Source organism: Nothoprocta perdicaria, unplaced genomic scaffold, assembly GCF_003342845.1.
Source record: "Nothoprocta perdicaria isolate Ctin4 unplaced genomic scaffold, notPer1 scaffold_147, whole genome shotgun sequence".
NCBI lineage: Eukaryota > Metazoa > Chordata > Aves > Tinamiformes > Tinamidae > Nothoprocta > Nothoprocta perdicaria.
The window spans coordinates 712,688-732,346 of NW_020454616.1; the positions used below are offsets into that span (position 1 = coordinate 712,688).

Sequence of the window (19,659 nt, forward strand, 5' to 3'; positions counted from 1 at the left end):
TTGTCAAAAGGAAATGACAAAATCAGTAGGCGGAAATAAAAAATTATTCTTAAGTTTAAATAGGTTAATAAAGATAATGGAAAATAAAATACAATTAATAATAAAAATAATCCTAACACTTATAAATTGGTCCAAATCTGTTTTTGATAAATCCCTTTTGTGATACTTAGGACAGTTAGGTGTTCTGCCTAGGGAGAAGGGGGCAAGGCTCCTGTTTCCCTCACCAGTAGAGGAGGATTTGTAGTTGATGAGAGGAAAAAAGGAAGTATCAGTGTCTGAAGAACATGTGGTATCCCAGTGAAGCTTTAGCTACCAGCACTATTTGAAGAAGACAGCCCTTCAGGAGAAATACAGAAAGTTTTTAAGTTGCCTTTTTTGAAGAAAAAACACTGCTCCTAGAGTAACAGGTCCCAGAGGCTTTTAAAGCAGCATTGCATACTGTCTAGTCTTCTACAACACCAATATATCTAATTTTCCCGTTTGCCAAATACCAGAAAATACCAAATTCAAAGCAGTAACTTTTAAAGGCTCCATAGGCTTTATATACTGTGCTTCACAAAGACAAGGATTTCTCCACTTGTAGATGAATACAATAAAGCATTATGAGGTCACATTGTCACATTATAGGTCACAGTGTTACCTGTTGCAATTATTTGAAAGTACAGTATTTCTCTGTTGATATTGCTATGGTAACCTTGTCTTATGCATAATATGGTACATTCTAGCTTTGTTCATTTGTACTAAGTGCTTTGAGTGTGGTATCAAGGGAGGGATGTTCCACAGTCGGTTTTCGCTGAGAATATTGTAAATATACTCAGTTTTCATCACTACTAGAGACTACTAGTGGCATCTTTAAAATACATGTTTTACATACATATTCAACGTACATATATACATACAATATGTATCTGCCTATTTGTATGTAATACATATTTTACATACCTATTTCACAAGCTGTTCCATGGTAAACACAGAATATAAGAGCACAAAAAGCCCATTTTACCAGGACTTTTGTGAAGGTAGTTTTCCAATATTCTTCTACTCATTCATGGTATTTTATAAACTCTTCTCTGTTTTTACGTTCACTGTGTGATTATACATTTCTCACAGATGAGGAGGGATTGAAGAGCTTAAACTGTATTGAGTAAAGATATGGGGACTACCTGTGGATTAGGAAGCTACAAACAAGTTCTAAAGGAAAAAACTACATACAAGTCTGACATAGCTATGCTTACATCACAGTAAGATTGTGGCAACCTGTTTTCTTACTGTGAGCCCACCAAATCCTTAAAAGACTTCTAAAGATGGTTGTGTTCAGGTATTGAAAAGATGGATATTAAGTTGTTTATAGAGATTACTTTGCTGACACTAGCACAGAGAAAGGATGCTACAGGAGATCTGCAGGATCAAGAGGCAGAGAACAGGGAGGAAACTGAGAATCAGAAATCAGAGTAGATTCCAGAGCCTTTGAGAAGAATGAGATTCTGTCCAAATGAAATAACAGGAAAAAGATGTGGGATTATAGATTAGGGAAAGAGGTTGAGGAGCAAAGGAAAGGAGACTAAGTTTGGATAAGAAAACCTGAAGAGAGAAAATAAGATTGATTGAAAGACAGTGAGAAATTGAACATGGGGTGCTGTAATAAGTAGTCAAGAAAACAGAGCAAAATCAGGCAACAATCTATATCTGAGATGAAAGGCCTGGTTTAGAGTTAGATTATGTTTGAAACTGAGAGAGAGATGGCAGGCCTAAGGAGTATGAATTTAGATTAGGAAAGGAACATGGAAGTGGGAAAGGAAAGAGGAAAGAAAAGTTAGAATTGGTTGGAATAGTTCGACAGAAATGTGGGCATCTTTTTGAAGCATAAAATCTGAGCACAGGAATTTAGAAGTTCACCTTTTACATTTCTACCAGAAGGTATCTGTGAAACTCTTTTAGCTCAAGTTGCTGAGGTATGCAAAGACAGTTTAAAGATTCCTCTTGATGATTCATGCAGGTCACTATATAAGATTTTTTTTTTTTCTTTTAAGTTTCTGTAAGAACAAAAGGGCTCATTAAAATGTTAAAAAGCTGCTATTATGGCTAAAGAGTCAATCATATAAACCTTTGCTTGCAAAAAAGCAACAAGCAATCTCTGCAATGTTGATTTATTCCCCCATTTATGTATGAAATAAGGGACACAAATGAAGTCTTAGTTTACTGTAGGATGCCTAGGTCATAGAGCACATACAGTGAGTCTGCTCTGGGAAAGCATTAGGAATGAATAAGAGAGAGAATTTTCACTTAAAGCAGAAAACCTGCAAATGAGAAAGGCAGTAGGAATTTTGACAAATGTGGTCTCATGCATAAGATAGTTAAGTGCCAATACAGAGAAGGAGAATTAATCACTGCTTATGCTTTAGAGACTGATTTTCGGAAGAAAATGTCATTTGTAGTATTCTTAGCTTTTTGAGGGGTAAATTTGTCACCTGAGGGTAGCAGAGCAGGCTTTTCAGTTCATTTTAACACTATACTTCCCATATTCATATACTTGGTGGTCCACAAACTGAGGAGAATAAAAGACAAAAGTGAAAATGCCATGTTCATTGTGGCCAGGGGGAGCACATAGGTCACTCTGAGCAGCCCCAGGCACTAGATCCTCCAGATGAAGTGGGTGCAGCTGGCAGTCACCCTGTGGTACCAGCTGAAGCGAAAGTTTTGGTAACTGCATTAGGCAGGATGTCCCTGGGAGATCAGACAGAGAGAAAACAGCAACTGAGGCTGTATGTTTACCAACTTATTTGCTGCTGCTTTCTCTTTACAACATGCCCCTGTTTATTGCTATCTCTATTTCTCATTTGAAAACCTCAGTGAGAATGTTTATAGCACGAGCATAATCTACAGTTATAAACCTTTCCATGGCTCTTTGAAGCCACCTGTGGGATTTATAGTTTTTTACAATCCATAACCCCTCTCACAAAAGTCCTAGGTTATAAAAAAGATAGTTATTATTTTAGTCATTTAAAATTTAGACTAAACAAACTTTGCAGATTATATTGACAGAACTTAAATGAGTCCCTCACAGTCCTTAGCTTATTTACTCAATTAAATGCCTTTGTAGATTTGACTATTTTAATACAAATGTAAATTACATTACCTTATTAGGTCTTTCTGTAGCTAATACTATAAAATATTTCTCCAGTTCATTTTTCAGACTTTATTTATATTTTTGCAAGACTTTTTTTTTTTAAATTTAGCTAAAGATGTTGTCTGTGTAATAAAAGCTATGTACTGTGTTTCCCGTAAGATACGCCTGCATTTCACTAAGTAAATATGTGAGATCTGGAAGTCTGGAAAGGGTTTGTGTCAAGATCCAAATAAGTGCTTTAGGTAACCATACCAACAGTATAACAATCTATTAGGAACCGTCTGCTGAAAACTAACCAACATATGGGTATCTAAATGTTCACTGTTATTGTTCATTCTTTGAGAGAAAGAAAGAAGCCAAACTTTCAAATCAAAATTTGCTTGTGTTTGGTTTGGCCTTTGTTCGTTATGAATATTTGCCACTGGACCAAATGATCCATGGTGCATCCAGTGCCATGTAAATTATTCCCACATAGCTTCATGATTATTCATACACAGTTATAGTACTTTCTAAGGTGGAAAGAACATTATTGCTTTTTTTTTTCCTCCAAATAGCTTTGTTATAATTTTTAAGTTACATTTTAAGTCCAAAACTTCCAAAAAGTCAATGTAATCTAAGACTGTAGGCCTAAAAGAAGCAGCCTGATTTTATTGGGACCTGACCAAATTCCAGGCAAAATGCTACCCTGGGAACAACAGGAGTCACATTTCTAAAATTCACATTCATCATTCTTATAAATATGGGTTAAATCTTAAGATCCTTTTCCAAAAAGTAGTTGAAATAAAGACCTGTACATCTAGGACAAAAAATCTGCCTTTAAAATAATTTATGCATATAAATTTTTGCATGGTAAGAATAAGCCTCAGTAACAAAGGAAAACAATGAATACTGTGTACGAAATGTAACTACTTTTAAGTGGTCTCATAAACATAATGTCTATGCAGTATAAGAATAACAGATGACAGAGAAATAAAGAATGTGTTGCTAGACAGTATGAGGCAATTTACTCCTGAATAGCTTGAAATTGGATTGTAAATGTAATCAAGTACATTGTTGTCCCTAGCTATTTAGTAATGATATGATATGCTTTTTTAGAGAATTGTTCATTAAAAGAAATATTAAAGTCTACATTTTTATATTATCTCAAACAAAATCAGAACATTTCTTGTGGACAATTCAAATTTTTTGTGCACCTCTTTTTTTTTTTTTTTCCCTAAATGTGAAATCCCTTGTAGCACTATGGATAAGAATTCACATCCTTTGTACAAAATCTTCCATTCTTAGGGACAGTTCAATTTGCAGATCTGCAGATGCATTTCTGTCAAAGGTGAATGTGATCTACTGTCTAGTTGGGGGTATAGAGCCTTCCAAAGACAGCATATATAGCTCTCTTTATGGTTGTGTACAGAAGCTAACACAACAATAGGGTCCATTTGTAAGACTGTTCTCTGAAATATTATTTATATTTCCTAAGAATTGATCCTTTGAATATCAAGTCACATTTCCCTGGTGCAGTTTTAATATTTTTAAAAGGCTACGTCTTTTTTATCATCTTGGTCCTTAAAGAGAACATTCTGAAACTAACAGAATTAACTGTAATAATTATATTGCTTTATATGGTTGAATTGACAATGCTAGTAAGAAAATAATCTCTACAATTTACTTATGCACTTAGAATTACTGAGCATTAGGTTTTCAAAGATGAGAAACCTTACAGTTTTATAGCTCTTACTCAGATCCTCTCTTCTGTAATCTCTGTTAAATTTGCAACTTCTGCCATACTTTATTTTTGGAGGAATGTTTGTACATTTGTGTATTTCAAAGTAGTTGTCTAAAATATAATGGCTTTCTGAATCCAAGGAAAGGTAACTCCCTCTGTCCATGCAAGACAGAGTTCACCTATTTACCACTGACTGTGTCAGTATCCTCATGGTGCCACTCCTGCTATGCTGTCACACTAAATGTAAAAAAGCCATCCTAAAGCGTGCTAATCATTTCAGGAGAAATCTACAGATTACTTTGTGCATAGGAAAGGGATAACTAGAAAAAAAAAGTTATTGAATCACATGAAGTGTTCATCCAACTAGTGTCAGAAGGCAAGAGGCAAATCTGTCAGCTCAGTTAGAAAAGGTTGAGCTGTGTAGGAGTTCTGCATAGGAGAAACAAGAATTACCTTCTTAAATAGAAAAAAAAAATGCACTTATATATTTTCATTCATTCACTATCATATATATTATGATAAAGAAATTCATATTTATCTAAAAGCTATAAGTAGACACAAAATCCCCAGTATTGCTACATTTCTCTGAATGCAGTGGAAAAAAAATTACCTCAAGAATTAGTTAATAGGTCTTCATTTAGATTGAAAAATTTAATTCTAACAGGGAGGGGAAATCATTGGTAGTAAAGAAAATAACTTTTAGAAAAGGACAGGAGGAAATGAAATACTACATCCATGCTGGAAAGCTATTTCTGAAATGCAGAAAATACAAAGCTAATGCTTCATTAGCTTTGTTCTTAAACAAGAGGATAAATATACAAGACTCATTTTTTTCTCATTTAGAACATAGTTCTCCTTTAAGATCCATATCGTATATGAAAAAAGTCACATTTTCAAAGACACTTTCTAATAAAGTAAGAAATATCAAAATCGGGTCTGCCTTAGCCTTAACTACAAAAAAGCAAATCAAATGGTTTTTGTTGTTGTTGTTGTTGTTTGTTTGCCAAATTACCTGTCAATACATTACTAATCCATTGTTTGAGGGTAAGAGACCATAAAGCACAATGCTTTGGCAAACAAACAAACAAACAAACAAACAAACAAACAAACAAACAAAAAAGCCTCACAACAGATCTGTGAAAAACTATCCAAATAAGCATTTTAAATTGTCCTAGCATGTGGTACAACCTGTGATTGTTGTAGAAGATTTCATGGTGTTTCATGGGCAGAAACCTCAACTCAGAGCTTTAGATATATTTTATGTATCCTGTGATCAGACTACAGACTCTGTGGAAGATAAAAACTTTGATCTTGAATTTGTTTTGGTGTGCAGTAAGTGAGTTTATATGTTTTGGGAGTAGAGAAAAAGTCCAATTTGCTTGCACAGTGACATTGCATAAGTGGTTTTTTTTTTTTTTTTTTTTGAGGACAGATAGCTTTTTCTTCACAAATAGTCCACACTGGTAGCAATGGCATTAATAGGCAGATCTGACAGAATGAGACATATTCACCTATCCAATCACAGATGGTAGGAAATATTATTCACGGATGTTGCTGTGAATAGCAGACTCCTTGCTTGCCTTCAGCAAGGAGACAGGAATGCTCATAAAAATGGGTTTTATTTATTAATGTGAATTTCTCCAGAGGCTGACTTACTGTACACTGGCAGAAAGATGAAAATGATCAAACAAACCAATAAAAATCTTCTCTGGATGAAGAACTGTATATTTGATCATAAACTGCCCCAGTTGCTCATGACTGATTTATGTCAGAGAGAAAAAAAAATGTTGGATTCGCAAGATGTGAGTCAAGACTCCTTCAGTACATCTGGTGTTTCCTAAGGAGTGAATGTACTGAACTTAAAGAGGGCTGGTGGGTGGGAATAATGGCTAGAAAGAGGGAGAGCTTGGGCTTCCTGAGGGTGGAGTGGGGAGATCAGCAAGACTTATGGAAATGCTGCTGGTGACATTTTTTCAGAATAAATTTATGTAAGGACAAAACTGCTAATCATTGGCAGAAATAAAGCTCTTTAAATATGCTTGCAGAAACAAAGCACTAACATAGATCAGCATCTGCTCATTCTCCCCAGCAGTTCTCTCTTTTTTTTTTTTTCTTTTCTGCAGGCCAAAATAATTTAACTGAAGTGGATTTGAAGCATAAAAAGGCATAATAACTGTTTGTGTTCTTTTAAAAGGAGGGTAATCTTTATACTATATGAGATAATTTTTTTTTCTGTTAATAAGAATAATATTATTTGAATTTATGCTGTCAAGACCACTGACCAAAAAAAGCACCCATTGGTTTGGCCTTCAACTAAAAACAAAAAACATTGAATCTCAGTATATCTCATTGTATAAAGTTTGTATTTTGCTTGAGTTCTACATAAGAGCAGTACTATTACAGAATCACATTTAAGGTTGGAATGGACCTTTAGAGATCATTTCATCCAAGCCCCCTGATCCAATACAGCCACCTAGAGCATGTTGCACAGGATTGCATCCTGGTGGGCTTTGAATATTTTAAATGAATGAGACTCCACGACCTCTCTAGATAACCTGCTGCAGTGTCACCCTAACAGTTAAAAATATATATTATATATATTCAGATGGATTTTCCTGTGTTTCAGTTTTTGCCTCTTGTCCTGTCACTGAGCACTGACTGAACACAGACTGAAAAGAGTCTGGCCCCATCCTCTTCACCTATGCACTGGTAAGATCACATCTCAGCCTTCTCTTCTTTAGGCTAAACAGGCCCAGCTCTCTCAGCCTTTCCTCGCAGGAGAGATGCTACAGTCCCCTAATCATCTTTGTAGCCCTCCACTGGACATTCTCCGGTAGTTTCATGTTCCTCTTGTGCTGAGGAGCCCAAAACTTCACACAGTATTTCAAGTGTGGCCTCACCAGAGCTGAGTAGAGGGGGAGGATCACCATACTTCACCTGCTGGCCAATGCTCCTCCTAATGCAGTAGTCCAGGATACCACTAGCCTTCTTGGCCGAAAGAGCACGTTGCTGGTTCATGGTTATGTTCTTGTTCATGAGACCTCCTAAGTCCTTCTCTGCAGAGCTGCTTTCCAACAGATTAACCTGCATTGGTGCATGGGTTTATTCCTTCCTAGTGTCAGAATCCTGCACCTGCCTTTGTTGAACTTCATGAGGTTCCTCTTCACTTAACTCTCTGGCCCGTCCACGTCTCTCTGAATGGCAGCACAGCCCTCTGGTGTATCAACCAGTCCATCTGGTTTTGCATCATCAGCACACTTGCTGAGGGTGCGCTCTTCCTCTTCATCTATATCCCTGATAAATTAGTTGAACAAGATGGGACTTCTGCTGTCTCCCTGGGGGACACCGCTAGCTACAGGTTTCTAGCTAGACTCTGCTCTGCTGATAACAACCCTCTGAGATCTGCCATTCAGCCAGTTTTCAATCCACTTCACTATCCACTCACATAAGCCACACTTCTTGAGCTCACCTATCAAGATGTTATGAGAGACAATATCAAAAGCCTTGCCTAAGTCAAGGTAGACAATATCCACTGCTCTCCCCTCATCTCTCTGGCCAGTCATTTCATCATAGAATGTTATCAGATTCATTAAGCATGACTTCCCCTTGGTGTATCCCTGCTGACCACTCATGATCATCCTGTTATCCTCAACATGCTTAAAGACAACAACTAGGATGTTCTGTCACCTTTCCAGGGATGGAGGTGAGATGACTAGCAAGTCATCACTTCTATGGTCCATTACAATAATGTGAGGTACCTGTGTTTAAATAAATGGTGTGTCAAAAATAAAAAAATACATCAAATAATTTAAATTATTCTGACTGCTAACCTTAGTTTTATATTTTGTTTGCTCCAAATTATTTATAAAATAAAACAGCATTTCATTAAAAGAAAGCGGTACCATAATATGGTAGAAACTTCTTTCAAAATGAAGATTGCAGTTCACTAAAAGATATGGAAAACAAATTTTTAAAAGTTCCTCTCACTTTATTTCACATTCTTTTAACTTCTGTCCTTTCCTTAAACTTAATAGGAATTCAATGCATCGTTATTTATCTGAACCTGGAATATTAGTCTTGCCTGTTTAAGATTAGCTAACAACTTTGGCTTAGCTAACAATTTAACATGTTTGGTAATGTTAAAACATTTGGGCAATAACTTTTGAATAGTGAGTATTCATAAGTAATAGAAGAACATGTACATTCTAAAATATCATGAATATTGACCCAGGAGGACTGTATTAAAGTTAATTTAACATTGTTAATATTAGTAGAACATTGTTATAACTTTGCAATTTAAGTAATATCCTTGCAGTGTATATTTGTGTGTCATGATGCTCATATACAGAAATAATATAGGGATTGGATTCAGCCATGTAAGAGTGTAATATATATATAATATTATAGTAATACATAGTTTGGCTTGTTCTTTTCAATGCAAAATCATGGGTTTTTTTTCGTTTTGAACGTAAAATACATGAAATATGAGAATCATGTTTTAAGTTGCATATGCATAAAAGCCTCTAACTTTTTCAATATAGAAAAAAATACATTATTCTTTTCTTCTCCCTGGGTAACAAAGGGAACTGTTGTACACAGAAAAAAGCTTTCAAAGCCAGTTTACATTTTGAGACTCCACAGTTGTGTTTTCAACATCCAAGAATGTTATGAAAATCTGTAAATCTTAATAAAAACTGAATTCCTGCTTAGTACCTGCTGTTCTGAGAGCCATAGTGAACACTTTTCTATTCTTGCACTCATAAACACAACGGTGGGTCTCTGGAATAGAAATGCTTATTTTTCAGGTTTCAATATTAATCTTCAACATCAATATTAATATATTAGAGTCCTTCCAGTCTCTTTTTTTAGGAGTTTGAATACACATGGATACTGCAAATAGAGTAAAATAATTTATATCTTCTTGCTCTCATCTTTTGATGTTTCTGAAACTTGTCTTTGTTCATTATTGAAACTGTATTGATTAGCAGGCTGTGTTCTTTTCCCTATATAGCAGGAAAAGTATACAGGGAACTGGCTCATGGGAATCTTTTTTTTTTCTTTTTTTTTTTTTTCTGTGTGTGTGTGTATGTATGTGTCTCCAGATCATTAAAGACCAGAAGCTATTGGTGATAGTTGGAGGGATGCTACTGATTGATCTTTGCATCCTGATTTGCTGGCAGGTTGTGGATCCTTTGAGAAGGACAGTGGAAAAGTATAACATGGAGGTATGTCCTCAAGCCCAAGTGCTATTCATGGTCACATATCTGTATCAATAGTTTTCCATGGGACCTAGTTAAGAATGTATCAGGTTATATGAAAGCAGGTCAAGTTTTTATGTATTCAGGCTTGGGGGGAGGCGCATTCTTGTTCCAAAAATAAATAAAAGTGAAAGAGCTGAGACCAAAAGAAATCGTATCTGTTGCTAAAGATGTCGAATTTCTGTCACTTGTGAGAGATTTTAGATGAAAGTACTGTAAGCATAGGAGAGTTCTTTGCTAAGACTCTGTGAGTCTTGCAATGAATAATGCATTATCAGAATCCACTAGCAGATTTCAGTAAGAACTCATTCAAGATAAATGCAGGAGAGGTTACTGCATTGTTTTTAAGGATATTTGGGAATTATATTACCTATAGCCGTGCTTATTCTTAGGAAGAGTATGTGCATGCACATGCAGTAGTTTTTCATCATTTATTGTCATTCCCCAGTTTTAACAGAGAGAATAGCTTAATGCCAATTGAAAATTTCCAGTGTTCTGGTAGGTTCCTAGAAGTAGAGCTTTCTGTAAGTAAAGTGAATGACAACAGGCCAAGGCATCAAATATACAGAGCTGAAAAAAATATATATGTATTGTATATTCGTGTAAATTGGCAGTCTTTGAGAGTTCCTTACCTACAACGTGGAAACTGAAGATACCTGAAAATTAGATTATCTCTGGACAATCTGTAAGCCATATTGTTCAAGAAAAGGCATGTTATTTTACTCCATTGTTCTTACTTCACCCTCACTTAGTTCTCTAATTTTATTAGGAAAGGATTTTAACTTTAAGTTGAATACAATTTCTGGAAGGTATCTTAAAATGTTATTTTCTAAGGTGCAAGGAATGACTTTCAAGATATAGTTTTCAGGTCAGAAAAGTGATTTCTCATTTCATAGAGTTTGACCTTTTTTTCTGAAGATATTCACTGGTCAATATGTCAATATGTCATGTGTCAATAAAAAATGGAATATATAACCAAAATGTGTCTTGTACAGACTCTTCTGTCTGTACTTACTTAAGCATGTTAATAGCCATGTTTACTTCATTGTTTCAGCTGTGTTGCAGTTTTCAATTTCAATCATTAATGTAATTAACTACTTCACTACCTGTATAAAAAAAAATACTATGATAAGCAGTCACAAAATCCACTTACAATATTGCTTATTTTAGTGCTATTTTAGCAGGACTTAAACTTTTTTTCCTAATCAAAAGGAAAACATACATAAAGATTCCTATATGTGATCTTAACAAAATTATTAGAATGATTTTTAGACTTTAAAAGTTATTAAAATGTAAATGTCAAGGACTTGAAAAATAATCTTTGTTTTTCTTTTAAGTGACTGAAGCTTACTTCTGAGCTTATTAATATATATTCATTTGCAATTTAATATACATCATTTAAAGCTTAGTATGTTTCCTAGTACTGCACATCAGTTCTTTGAGTTTTGTATTACGCCGACATTCTCTGGGAAATATGCAAGCCCATGTAAAGTGTATATTTAGAAAACTCACATTCATTGAATATGCCTATTAAAATGTATGATATTTTGAAAATTTGGCATAGAATTGACATAATTCTTGTAATTTTTTCGTTGTTAAGCTTAGAGTTTTTCATCATTAGTACAAGTGCATATTTTTAAAAATGGATTTGAGGAGGGAAGAATATAAACGTATTGTACAAGTAAATTTGGTCATTAAAAGTCTGAACATATGTTTTTATGCTACCTAAATACTGAGGTGAACTTTGATTTGCTTTCCTAAAGCACAGCTCTGCTTCAGAAAGTTTCGGAAACACTTCTATTAAGAGAAAAAGACAATATAGGATGTTAGATTTGGTGGATTGTTGTTGGAAGTGTTGTAACAAATAGATTAGAGATAGATTCAGTTCTGTAGTTGTGCCCGCATCTCCTACAAAGTTCTTCCTATATTTGCTTTGTACAGTATTGTAGGCTTGATTCTCAATGCATTTTGAACACAGAATGCTTCTCAACTTGAAGCAGTAGTGTAAAAAAAAAAGGTAATCAGTATATGAAGTTAACTCTATTCAACTGACTGGCTTTTGCTCCTTCTGTAAAGGAATTTCTTTCCTAAAGGATTTTTTTTTCCTAAGATGCTAGCTACATCTTAAATATTTCAGCTCATAGAATCATAGAATCCTTAAGGCTGGAAGAGACAATTAGAGATCAGGTCCCTTCTCAGTCTTTTCTTCTTCAGGCTGAAAAGGCCCAGCTCTCTCAGCCTTTCCTCACCGGGCAGATGTTCCAGTCCCTTGATCATGCTCATGGACGCCTGACTTTCTTCAGTCTTTCCACGTCCCTCTTGTACTAGGGAGCCCAGAGCTGGACACAGTCTCCAGATGTAGCCTCGCCAGGACTGCATAGAGGGGGATGATCACCTCTTATGACCTGCTGGAGATGCTCTTCTTAATGCCCTGGAATCCCATTGGCCTTCTTGGTCACAAGGGCACACTCGTGTGCCTCATGGTCAACTTGTCATCCAGAAGAAACTATTCTCAATAATTTCTTCCTAGACTGAACATGGAATGTGCCTGTTATGTCATAATCCAAATGTTTCACAGATATTATCAAATTTGGACTAAGATTCTTCTAGATTCTGCATAGTTACAGGTTTATGATATAAAATACATTTTTCCTACTTCAGCCGACAGGTTGTGAGGCTCAGCAGGCCATTAGAATTTTCAGTGCTTCTGTTTATGGAGCATGGGAAGAATTTTGCTCCTGTATGAAGATTCTGATACATTTTTTCATGGAAAGTCAGTTGTATGGGGGAGAGAGGCTGCTTTAGCGTCCCCTGTAAGAAGAAGGCTGCAAGTTAACTCTTCATTTAAAGAGAAACATGCCCATTTCACACTTAATTTGAGACGGAAGGCAACCATAGACAGAAATGCGTAGGAAAACAGCCTGCTGTAATTTCATTGCTCACAGAAGTTTGAAATAGAAAAATCTTTTACCAAGTGGAATCATTTCTCCCAATAAAAGAAGATTAGGATAGTTCACCTATATAGTTACTACAGTTTAATAAGTTTATACATGGACATACAGGCACATACACCTCACAGTGATGACACAGTAATTATTTTATTCTGCAGATCAACTCAAAATCCTATGATTACCTTAACTGTTTTCTCCCCTAAAAAATCCCTATAATACAGAGATTGAATTACTTTGGCCTCAAAAGGAAAACAATAGCACCTAATAAATAAGGATTCTTATATATATAGGAACATTCTTATATGTATATATCAGATTTTATAGGTCCTGAAAGAAAGATCTTGCATTAATACTCGTAATGTATTTTATACTCATAAAAAGTAATCTTTTGTGCACAAGATGAAAATATTTCTTGCAGAATTTTAAAACTTGGACAAGCAAGGACATCAAGGATAGTGAGCTCTTTATTCCTTAATATCTTCCTTAATATAATTCCTTCCACTATCTTCCCCTGTTTGCAACTATATGATAACGTTATCAATATTTATAAGGAAGTTTCATTCTATTAATGGAATATCTTGAATGTTTTAAGAATTTAAGGATTCGTGCTTATTTGTCCTGGAGTGGCAATTAACATGAAACAGTAAAAAAAAAAAAATAACAGAATGACATTTTAGAAAGAAAAAAAAAAATCTGTAAGACATATCTTACTTGGACTTGGAGAGGGAATTCTTATGAATTCAAATCATATATAGGAACATGTATTGCACATGTTTCAAAAGTAAATAAATATTCTTAGCTTCAATATATTTGAAGAATCAACAACAGCCAAAAAGAAAAAAAAAAATCTCTAGAGTGGTATTTAACCTAAGAGGAAAAACTGAGCAAGCTCTTAAAAAGAAGCCAAAGAAGATACCCTGGAGAGTTAAATATTTTCAGGTGATCAAGAGAGTGTTTAGAATACCATATCAGAGGTAACTTTATCAAATATGAAGAAACTCAGCACCTATAAGCTAATATCTGTACCAGCCCAACTGATAAAAAGTATACTCAAGAAAGGAATTATGTGCTATACTGAGCAAGAGTTAACATGGCATTTGTGAAGAACATATGGCTCACAAACTCAGTGAAATCCTTTGAAAAAGTCAGCAAGCATAGAAGTGGATAGAAGCTGACACAGCCCATTAGGCTTCCAAAAAGGATTCAACAATTTCTATCTCTAAAACTGTCATGGAAACTAAATAGTAATGGAATAAGATAAATGCTTTCATATGGATATAAATTTTTTAGATAGAAAAAGTTCATTTTTCAGGAAAAAGGCAGATAGTTCTTCAGGGATCTGGAAAAGAGCCCAAATTCATATATGAGAGAAGTGTGCACATATATGAAAGAATGTATATATATGAAAGAAATGTGGGAATAACAAGGGTCTGGAATCGGTAAATGTATCTGGTTCTCATTCATGGAGTTAGGTAGAACTATGAAAATTCTTCACTTTTTTGTGGCTAGCAGATAACATTCTTTTCTCTTTCTACACACACACACATATATATTTATATAAATATATATATATATCATAAAGAAATCGTAGAATTGCAGAATGGTTATGGTTGGAAGGGACCTCTAATGATCATCTAAGCCAACTCCCTGCTATCTAAGCAGGTCCACCTGCATTTTGGGTTTCTTGTTTACATTTTGTTGTTGAGCTAATCCATCAGCTGGATTAGATAGATGATACATTTTGAAATGAAGTAGATAATTGTCTGAAGTACTTTCTGGGGGTATTCAACCTAACACAGATCTGAGATTGTTAGTCAATTATGCCCATCTGTTTCCCTTACTATTTTTAAAGTAAGTTTATCTTCTTTTATTCCAATTTGAAATATTGCAGACTTTGGGAGCCTAATATCTGTAGACTGCTTTCAAACTCTGCCATTGTAGCTCACAGAAAGCAGCCTGCCAGTCAGCAGATGAAACTGAGACCTCTTACTTGCACCCAGTGGGGCTTGCTGGTGGCTAGCAGCCATACCAGAGAGTATGAAAATGGCCATTAAAGTCAACTGTAAACCTGCTGACCCAGAGGATCTACATCAGGTCCAAAGAAAGCATAAATATTAAAAAGGGAAAGCTGATTTACTTGTTTCACTGATTTGACATCAGTTTCCAAGGAAACAGAAAAATGTGAGAATTGGGAGCTAGCAGCTGAAATTGACTCAGCTGGTGGCTAGTTCTGCTCCTGTTTCCATAGAAACTGATATCAAATTGGCATATATAAAGGGTCAGTTCCAAAATGGCAGGATGAATGGCTGCTGCTTCAGCTATTTAATAAAATGAGGCTTGTTGGTATTTTTTCCTCTTCAGTAAGCAACTCCTATTTTAGATCTAGCTCAGTTGTTAACATTCCAGTAAATACTGCATTCCAACCATAAGAACATGGGAAAAACTGGCATGGACTAGACTTGAAATACATCCAGTTCAGCAGCTTGTTCACAACAGTGTTTGACCCAAGCAGTTTCTGAGGAGGATCAAAACATATAATGCACAATTGAGGGTTACTTTGCCATGTCTATATTTTCACCCATAGTCTGTAATAACTAGTGACTTCAAATAGCAGATGCATATATCTCAAAGTACTTGTTAGGCATTTACAATTTTAATACTTTTGTCACCTGTATGCTACTTGTTTTTAATTCTTGCTAGATTTTTTTGAAGTTCAGTATAATTGCTAATTATGAATTGTGTGGAAAAAATGGCTTCCATTTACAATTATGAAAATATTTCTTTTCAGTCTCATGATAGATTCCTTATTTTAGGGAAGAAAAAAAACCTCTCCATCTACCTTTGTTGTAGCATTCGTTATTTATCAGGTTTGCTATACATTCTTATATTCCCTTTGGTGCAAAGTCCCAGTCTTAATAAGATCTTTTCCTATAACACAGAAACTCTAAAGCATTATTTCTAGCATGACTAATATTGCATAGAGTATTTTCAAAGATATAAATAATAGTTTTCCTGATTACTCATCCCATTCCTTGTGTTTTCTTTACTCCTTTTCACCACTGTACCCCATTAAAATGAAGCTTGGACTTCACTATTCAAAGTGAACCCCTCCCTGGCTCACTCCCCCTCAACTGTCATCATGTTATCTATTTATTTATCTTAGCTAGGTTTAGGACAATTATGTTTAGCTTCAATTAACCTCAATATTTTTGTCTGCAAATTTTCCTGCTTATGCTGTTGAGCAATACTGACTTTCATATAGAATAATGTTTGACTTTCATATGGAATAATGTTGTTTTGAATGGAAGTATTACTGTGGATATATAAGTATAATAATGGGAATTTTGTATATTGTTATTGCCAATTATACTGCTATGCAGTCACACCTTGAGCATACACCTACTGCTCTGGTAACACTTTTCTGAAGCTCCTCTGGTTCTCAGAAATCAATCACCACAGGCATCCACTGTATTTGACAATCCAAGCTATTGTTCTGCTCTTGGTATTTTACAGTACACACCTTCATCCTAAGGGACTATTAAAGTAAAAGAAATCAGATGATGGCTTTGCAACAGCAATAAGGTCATTACATACATGAAAAGCGGTAATTTACTGCTTTTGATAGCAACACCACTAAACTCCCCAACAATAACCTGGAACTACCAGTAGATGATTCCCAACCTAGTGAGTCCTTGGTATATCATCAGTGATACCACACTGGTTAACACAGAAGACACTAGCATGGTTTTCTTCACTCACTGATACTCAATACATAATAGAGCCAGGGGCATTTCCTTCCTTTAAGCATCAGATGCATAAAATATATTAATCCAGGTTATTCCTCTGCAGGCTGAAATCAGACCTAAAGGTAGCGTTGATTTCATGCCTCCTTTGAAGGCTACAAATTGCTACATAGTTACTAAAGGGCCACAGTGATGCTTTTTGATAGTCACCACTGTTTTGGGATATTTCAGCACTCATTCAGCAGTGCCACACTTGTAAGGATTTAGAAGCTCATCTCCTCATATGCTTTCCTGTTTCTTTCAAAGATAAATCTCTTATGGATTCCTGGATACATTTTCACTTGTATTGCCTATTAATTTAGTATCAAGCACCAATTATTTATGTATCAAGATTTAAAGGTAGGTTGAGGTATTGCATTAAAATGTCTACAGTGTTTCTTGTACATAATACGTGATGATTTACATTTACCTAAGAGGCAAAATGCTGTGTGGATTGGTTATCCATGTAGCATATATAAGTAAACACCTTTTGAATTAGTTAGACAGCATGGGCACTCTCAGTGGTGATAAACATATAGTAGAGTACTGAAAATCTAACCTATGCTGAACAGATTAACAGATTATATGCTGGTGGGGAGAGAGCCTGTAGAAAAAGTTTCATGCACAGTGCCAACCTCTTAATGTGTACACACAATAAGTCATTACATTTCTTTGTTTAGGAGATCTTCTGGATTTTTCACTTTTGCTAAGCTCACTCACAGAGCAACATCCCTGAGGAATGCTATACTGTCACTCTACTCCAATCTTGAAGATCCTGTCTTATCTTTACAAAGCAATGCAAGTCTTAGTTATTTATAATTTGTCACCTAGACAGCACCAATACAATAGATTTGATTAAGAAACTACAGAAATTTTGAAAACTCAATTTAAAAAAAGCCTAACAATAGCACAGGTTATTCAAGTGCTTTCAGCCTTTCTCTGCATTGGTCATGCATATCGTATTAAATTGAAGCATTTGACTTAAGATCCTATGTATGCAAAGAATGCTCAGTGTTTTGGAGAGAATGTTTATATTATACACTGATACTCATTTTCCAAAATTTCCAATGCAAAGCTCATATAAGAGTGAGAAGAAGGCTGGGAGCATCTGCCAAATACTAGATTTTTTTTTTTGTTCTATAAAAACTCCAGATTATCAAAAATCTGTCCCCACTTATTAAAGCAAGACCTGTTTCTGAATCTGCCTTCTCCATCATAAGCATCTGGTAAAAATGTGTGTCTACATTTTTATTTCTATTTTAAAACATCCCACTCTGTACTTTTCACTTCACAGAGAAAAAAATAAGTGGAAAATCCTCTAATAGATTTGACCACATTAAGGGGATCAGAAAGCACCACAAGTACTATTACAATAAGTATATTTCCTAAAACTTATACAGAATAGGGAGGTTTTTGCTCTAAAATGGCATGCATCATTCAAATTGTCTTTGTTTGGGTATCATTGGCAGTTACATTTGTATTGCAGAGAGCATAAACCTTTCTTCACTGCTCTTCTATGCTTTCTTCTGCCCAAAGAATCATGGATTCATAGAATCATTATGGTTGGAAAAGACCTCCAAGATCACTGAGTCCAATTGTAAACCCTTCAACACCATGCCTGCTAAACCATGTCCCTAAGTGCCCCCTCCTCTCTATAACGTCTTTGAACACTGGCAAAGAGAGCAACTCCACCACTTCCTTGGGCAGCCTGTGCCGATGCTTCACCACTCCTTCCATGTAGAAATTTTTCCTAATATCTAACCTGAACATCCCCTGGCACAACATGAGGCCAATTTCCTCTTGTCCTATTGGTAGTTATTTTGGAGAAGAGACCAACACCCACCTCACTGCCTCATTTCAGGCATTTGTAGAGAACAATAAGGTTTCCCCTGAGCCTCATCTTCTCCAGACTAAATAACCCCAGCTCCCTCAGCTGCTTCTTGTAATTTTATTCTACAAATAAAAATTTCCATGTGGACATTTTCATGTCCACCAACTGTCATGTTTACCGAGACTTACCCTATGCTCACTTTGCTAATCTAATTAACATAAAGATCATTAATAACTGACTATATCAAAAGATAATAGCTTCTGGTCCAGGTTAGTGTATGTTTAGAAAAAAAAAATCTACATGCTAGCAGCTATTAAAGATTGGGAACTGTGTGAGTGCAGGTGGCTGTGGTTTAATTACTAGTTGTTGGTGCTGGCATGCTTGTGCACAAAATCAGTCGATGGCTTGATACTAAGAGATGATTTAATGACTTGTCATGATAATGTAATCCAAATGTTTACTAGTTCAGTTGTGCAGAAGAGATGGAACAGGTTCACAGTGGATGATTGTGGAATGAGGGACAGGAGAACAGTGTGAGCAGTGCTAATAGAGGGCTGTCCTACTCCCTACTGCTACAGCAGCCTATCAACCCTCCTTGTCCTTTCTTTAGCAGCAGTCAGTGTGGTTGTCTTTGTATAGGCTAGTAGGCAGCAAGTGAGATCTTGTCTCACGGGAGTTGTCCTGTAGTTGCCCACCTGTTCTGCATAGCTGCTTATACAGTCTACGCCTTAGTCCATTCCCAAGTGAGGACAGCACCTTGAGTAACTACTTCTGTGTATATATTTCATGTACATTTTTCTAGACAAAGCACACATGTCATACGCCTAAGAGATTTGTAAATATAGAAGCAGCACTTACTGCCCTTTAATCCTTGGTCTTAGGAGCAATTTGCAATTTCAGAATATTTCAGAATATTTCAGAATATTTAAGGTTGGAAGGGACCTCTACAGATCATCTAGTCCAACCTTCCTGCTCAAGCAGGCACACCTA

General features: G+C 35.6%; 1 protein-coding gene across 1 annotated transcript in view; it reads left to right on the top strand.

Annotated features, from left to right (window-relative positions):
* GABBR2 (gamma-aminobutyric acid type B receptor subunit 2) overlaps nucleotides 1-19,659 on the top strand; it is a 349,731-nt gene that overhangs the window by 241,247 nt on the left and 88,825 nt on the right. Inside the window, exon 13 of the mRNA XM_026034555.1 lies at nucleotides 9,950-10,072. Within this exon, the coding sequence (XP_025890340.1) occupies nucleotides 9,950-10,072 (123 nt within the window). The remainder of the gene's footprint in view (nucleotides 1-9,949; nucleotides 10,073-19,659) is intronic.